Genomic DNA, 6,495 nt, shown 5'->3' on the forward strand with positions numbered 1-6,495 from the left:
TTTATTGATCTTGGCATTAGTAATGTCCAGTACTCCCTTCATCCCATTCAAGATGTCCACATTTTCTTTTTAGTTTGTCTCAATAAAAATATTCACTTTTTATATTTTGAATTTAATCTCTCTTCTCTCTCCTTATTAAATATTCAACTAATTTTTTTCTCTACCTACTCCACCTAACAAAATCTCATGTCACTCAAAAATATGGACATCTTGAGCGGAACGTAATCAGGTGAGATGTTCAAATTCAACCGTCTTTGTAGGGATCTTGGTTATTACTCACATGGATTATGACTTGAACTTGAGCTTGACATCACAAATCAGTTATTCGTATAACATTTGCAACAACATATGTGGAATCCTTTAAAATCACATTGTACACATCACAATGGTACTACTACAAGTTATCTAAATCAGATGATGTAAGAAGAGGGAAAAAACCTGAGTGTACCCACGGTCAAAAAGAAGGAAACTGTAACATGGAAAATTTGATGATCTTGGCAATCTATTTACGGTGAGATGTTCAACCGTCTCTGTAGCTCCGCCACGAGTTCGATTCTCGGGATTTCATCCTCAGTTGCGGCCGTGACATCTTTCAGTTTCACGACACCTTTGCTAAGCTCCTGGTCGCCTACTATCGCCATGTACGGGATCTTGGAGCCTCTGGCGCGGTCAATATGCTTGATTACTCTCTTGTTCACCATAACTTCAGCCTTCAGCTTGGCATCCCACAACTCACTTGCTAGTTCAGCGCCAAGTGATATGTCGTCACCTAGGATGCTCACCAGGACTTGAGTTTCCGTTGCTCGGATTTCCTGGCACAGAAGCATGTTAGAAGTGTGGTATTAAGACTGCATAATCAGGCCAAGTGGCATAGTTTCTGAGCTATGAGAAGCCAATGAGTCACAAGCAAAACTATTTGAACTGTGTACACAAGTTTGCAGCATCAGAAATATTTAAAAAATTATCATGTGACAATAAGCAACTTTTATCGTAACTCTCCAGATGCATGCTCGCAAAAATCTCAGCATACTTCAGGTTGGCAAATTCAGGTTGCACTATGAGACCTCCGAAACTCAACACTTTGTCTAATTTCTTTAAACAAGACAGAGTTCGAAGGCGCCTCTTTTCTTCGATGAACAGTAGATTTTTAATTGACGACAAATGCATACCTGGTCATTTTGGAGTTGCTCCATAATAGCAAATACTCTCTCTATTCCTAAGCTGACGCCAACAGCAGGAACTTGCTTTGTGCCAAACATCCCTATAAGATTGTCGTAGCGTCCACCAGCAGCGATTGAACCGACCTGCAGACAAGTTTTTTCTATTTTAGCATCCTATAAATAAAATCTTGTTTAATGTGACTAGCATTGAAAATAAAAAGAAGAGCATCCTAGGTTGCAGCAGACAACTAAACTATTCTCAATTGTGATGAAAAACAAAAAAATACCAATAAAGTTCCTGCATAACTTCTGATAAGTTGATTGAGTGCGGACCACATTTAATTTTTCAAATTCTCGCAAATGAATTACAAGGAGGGATTTTCTCTTGATTTGTCAAAAGTCAGAGACATGAACATAATTTTTTCTTCATTAAACCAAAATGCAACAGGGGCAAAAAACACATCCACTCGTCATATTTGGCATTTGCACCAGCATCACATGCTTGCACTTTTGAGGATGTGAAAAACTACTAACATGATAAATGGTCCCTTGGGCTATATAAGTTTCGGATTGACAAGCCTCAGACTGCTCAAACTTGAAAATTAGTATTAATAAAGATTTTACCCCACGAGTACACGTCTTTGGCCATCTCCAATCATTTACATCAACCTCAAACCCATTTTTGAGTATATGTTACACCAAAAAAGTAGTTTTACTCCAACCATTCGCACCAAATTCAAATTTTACACCATTTTTGAGTTCTTGTCTCACAAAATTTTTGCATTAACACCATATTTGGTGTTGTTCCATAGAAAAACCCCAAAATGGGTTTGGATTTGGTGTATGGTTGGAGAAGTTTTCTACACCAAATTTTTGGTGTAGAAAACTTCTCCAACCATACACCAAATCCAAACCCATTTTGGGGCTTTCTATGGAACAACACCAAATATGAAGTTACTACAAATATTTTGTGAGCAAAATACTAAAAAATGGTGTAAAATTTTAATTTGGTGCGAATGGTTGGAGTAAAATTAGCGTGACATATACAATAAAATGGATTTGAGTTTGGTGTAAAGCTGGACACTGCAAGCATGGTTTAATACTATAAATACGTCCAAAAGCTCATGTTCTAACGCAGCAATTAAATCAAATGAAACAAAATAGAAAATTTACCTGTGCACCCCCTTTAAAAACAGTCTCAAATATGACTCCGGTGTAGTAATCCAGACCCCTTGCAAGACTCAAGTCGAAAACTACTTTGTTTATACACTTGGATTTCAGTAGAGCTTTAAATAGAGTCTCCAATTCATTCAACGCAAGCTCGGCTTCACTGTTTGATAAGAACTCACTGCCTTCCTGTTTTAACTTGGACAATAACTCCATAGGCGATCCTCTGTTTTCAACAAAAGTTCCAATTTTATTGGCAGTCTCCTCAGTTAAACCTTTTTCATCCACCTGTAAAAGTGAAAATATATGCAGCCTATGAATTCACAGAGGATAATCCCACTGAATTAAAAACAAATTGTCATACATAAAGATAAAAGAAGGAAACATCATTTTGTCAGCAGATGAACCAAATATACAGACATTTTATTATTTGAAAGGACAGCTATTCTTCCAGTGTTATTTTGTCAACCTCTCATGATCAGATCCACACACTCACCATTTCCTTTTTAACCTGCTCAAACGTTTGCTTGTCTAGCTTGTCAATACTGGAACAAATAGTTCTAAATTTCTCCTGTGGCACCCCACAGATAGCCAACATGCCATCAAGTAACTTCCGGTGATTGAGCTTCACCTGAACAAACATTTTAAGACAGTTAAACATGAAAATATAATAATTTCCTTAACTATGGCTTACATAACCAGGACATCAGAGGTCTTAAAGCAACACGAGCAAATATTTTTACACAAATAAAGGTTTATTCGTGTATAACAAAAACTATAGAAAAGGGAGTGCAGTATATCATCCATTTATGAGGTAAATAACACTATAATAAAGAAAATAGTTTTTTACCTCGTAATCACCAATAGCTAGCTCATCAAGCAACTCTGTCAAGATTTTTATGACCTCAAAGTCTGGCAACATTTTTTCAAATTGACCAGCAAAATCAAAGTCACATTGATAGAATTCACGATACCGTCCCTTTGATGGATTGTCCCTTCTGTAAACTTTTGCTATCTGGTACCTTTTGAATGATGTCAAGCCATTCATAGCAACATATCGAGCAAAAGGAACTGTCAGGTCATATCGGAGTGAACAAAGTTCTCCACCCTGCGTAACAGAAGGCATTTGTATTGAAGTTAGACTGAACACAATAAAAGGAATTGCTCAATGAAACCAAGAAGCTCACCTGATCGGCAAGGTCATAGATCAACTTTGAGTCTTCTCCATACTTTCCCATAAGAGTCTCTCTCATTTCAAAGACCGGGGTATCTAAAGCCGTGGCACCATGCCTTTTGAAAACCTCTGTTATAATTGAGAAAGCTTTCTCTCTAACTGCCATCTGCTCTTTTGCAAAATCACGGGTACCCTGCACATGAGAGAGAGACAAAAGAGTCTATAATTTAACACAAAATATCTTTGTGTCAATTTTGTGTTGTCTTAAGCTACAATGTGAATATAGAGACTTGAGGGATGGACCAATTATGAGGAAAAAGCTCAAACTCAGAAATAAAAAAGAAAAACGAAGCCACATTCACTGATTACCATTGCTCATCAACTATAACACCACACTAAGTTTGTGATGGTATTAATTTTGAAAAGAACAAACAAAATCTAGCATTTACAGATCATCTCTTAGAGAGTTGGATCACATACAATGTATAGAAAAAAATCCACGCTTTCTTCTGCACAACTAATACTGTGAAATATCAACACTCATCGGACCATTAATGACAAAATATAACATTTAAATCAGTTTTACACTTTTAATGATGAAAGTATTCAGATTTTGTACTATCTTTATTTGAACAACTTCTCACAATATCATTATAGCATCTCTTAGAAAGAGGCATACTTTGTGCAGATCATACAAGTAAAGCTATCTTTGTGCACTTATTTCATTCAAACTAAATAGGGAAAACATAAGAAACATAATAATAAGCCACCTCAGTCATTCATCCAGAAATTTTGCAATACGATCCAACAAGAGAATGTTTATGCAAATGTACGAAAGTTGTAACTATTACAGACCTTGGGTAGTTTCGGAAGCCTTCGACTTTCATTGGTTTCCACAATCTCTTTCAGCTTTGTGAGGAGATCATCAAAACACGGACCTTCCGGATCTAGTAATGACTGGAAATCCTGAGCGCATTTTTCCAAGTCATATTTTGCAGCTCCGCCGAGCAACCTATCCTTGATAAACTGCATCAGAGCAATTGTTCCCTTCCCCATAACAACTTTCTTCTTCTTTTTCTCACTCTTCTTATCAGCTTTAGGATTATCTCCAGTTGAAGACTCACTCAAACTCCCATTGTCTCCTAGAATTCTATCACCAAAAATCTCGCTTCCCCCAAGTGAAATGAACGCAGCTGTAGCCTCCCACGAAACTATATCCCTCACCATATCAAGTAATTCATAAATTTTATGGACGAACAACAGATAATCCTCTTGCAAACGAGCAGCTTGAAAAGACGCGTACAGCTCTTCCAGAGCAGGGCGCAGGCATTTGGCTGCCACCATTGCCGACAGACGAGAACACAATTCGACGTCAGAAATTGAACCCGAGAGAAGAAGCTCGGTGCGAAGAGTGCTATTAATCCCCAAATACAACAGAGACGAAGCCAAATTCCCCAATGACATCGACAAAACCTTCGCCGAGCCAGCTCCGAATCCGGAATTCAACTGAACTCTAGTTCTCGAGTGGAGCGATCGAGAAACATCCCTGAAATCCCCATGGAGCGATGGAATCTCCGCCATGGAAGAGTGCGAAAGCTTCTTCTCCGAATTAACCAGCTTCGAACCGTTAAAAAATACCTTGAAATCAGCTGCTACAGCAACGGCGTCCTTGGCCGTCGAACCATCTCCGGAGTCCATCAAGTTAAAAGGCGACACGTCAGCTCGCAGAGCCTCACACGATAAAGCTGCAATGGCATCGACAATAGGGACCAATGCGGAAGAGCGGTGATCCAGGATTGCAGAAACGCCGGCGATCGCAGCAGCAGAGTAATCAACCGTAGCCAATTCATCTGATGCAACATTGTCGAGTGTATAATCCAAACCCAGGGCACTCGATTCGAGAATTTCGACCAAATGAGCACAGGCGAAGGTGGAAGAAGAGGAAGAGAGCAACAGCTTGTTCAATAGGAGAATTACAGAAGCCCTAGCTTCCTTCGCAGTGAAATAATCGGGAATCGTAAACGAGAACTTTGCGGCGGAACTGGTAGAAGTAGAGGAGCGACGAGAGAGTGCTGAGGAATCAATGGTGACGCGAGCTAAGCCGCTTGCAACGTCGAATACAGAGGATGACGTCAGGGAAGAGCCTTTTCCGCCGAGAGTCACCGTGCGTCTCCCTGCCGCCATCGCCGCAGAGAAAGGAACCGGAATTTGGGGGTTTCGGAAAAGGAAGATTTAGTGGATTGAATTTTGAGGGTTTTACCAAAATAGAAAGCCCAAATTTAGCGAACCCTAAACCCTAAATGAAATGGCCTGCTAAACTAGGATAGCTCTTTTTGATAACTCTTTTCAAATTTATTTTAGAAATAATTAGTCTCTTTACATTTCTTGAGTCTGAAGAGAATTCATGACGAAAACCGATGTATTCCATGTTGGGATAGAAATGGCATTGGCATGTATTGCGTGTGTGTGACTGTCGAGTCGTCGTGAATTGTGAGAAGGAAGGGTCGTTCTGTCACATGCCTTGTCCCCTCTCGTCCAAATCCAATGATGTCTCGGTGTGAAGCTCACTCAGTGTGAACCCTAAACCCTAAATCCTAAACCCTAATCCAAATCCAATCCAAGCCCTCTAGCCTAATGGTAAGAGGAGGAGGATATGGCATCCTAGAGGTCACGAGTTCGACCCCTAGGAATTGCAACTTGAAATTAATTTCCCTATGGGCTTGACAGGCTGGGGAGGCGGACCTAGTTGTTAGGCAAGACAGTTTACGAGTTTGTACTCAAGCCAGGGTGGCCTCATGGTCGGACCAGTTTGTGTACGGATGAGTCTACTAGGCAGTCTACGAGCCTGTACTCAAGCCAGGGTGGCCTAACGGTCGGACCAGTTTGAGACCTCAAGCCAGGGTGGCCTAACGGTCGGACCAGTTTGAGGAAGGCTAGTTGGCTTGCCACAATTCGAACTCTCTTCAGGGGGTAGATGGGGAACCATTGTCGATC

The 6,495-nt window shown here is 40.1% G+C and overlaps 1 protein-coding gene across 1 annotated transcript; it reads right to left on the reverse strand.

Moving 5' to 3' along the window:
* Positions 1 to 304: 304 nt before the first annotated feature.
* On the reverse strand, positions 305 to 5,800 carry LOC125222257 (histidine--tRNA ligase, cytoplasmic-like). The gene is made up of 7 exons (XM_048124773.2): positions 4,357 to 5,800; positions 3,515 to 3,694; positions 3,178 to 3,435; positions 2,824 to 2,958; positions 2,334 to 2,615; positions 1,170 to 1,304; positions 305 to 812 (listed from the first exon to the last, which is right to left on the reverse strand). The coding sequence occupies exons 1-7, from the start codon at positions 5,683 to 5,685 to the stop codon at positions 507 to 509; spliced, it is 2,625 nt and encodes an 874-aa protein (XP_047980730.1). The 5' UTR covers positions 5,686 to 5,800; the 3' UTR covers positions 305 to 506.
* Positions 5,801 to 6,495: the final 695 nt, after the last annotated feature.

This window comes from Salvia hispanica, chromosome 1 (assembly GCF_029641045.1).
Source record: "Salvia hispanica isolate PSC_SH4W2 chromosome 1, Shi_PSC_v1, whole genome shotgun sequence".
NCBI classification, from domain to species: Eukaryota; Viridiplantae; Streptophyta; class Magnoliopsida; order Lamiales; family Lamiaceae; genus Salvia; species Salvia hispanica.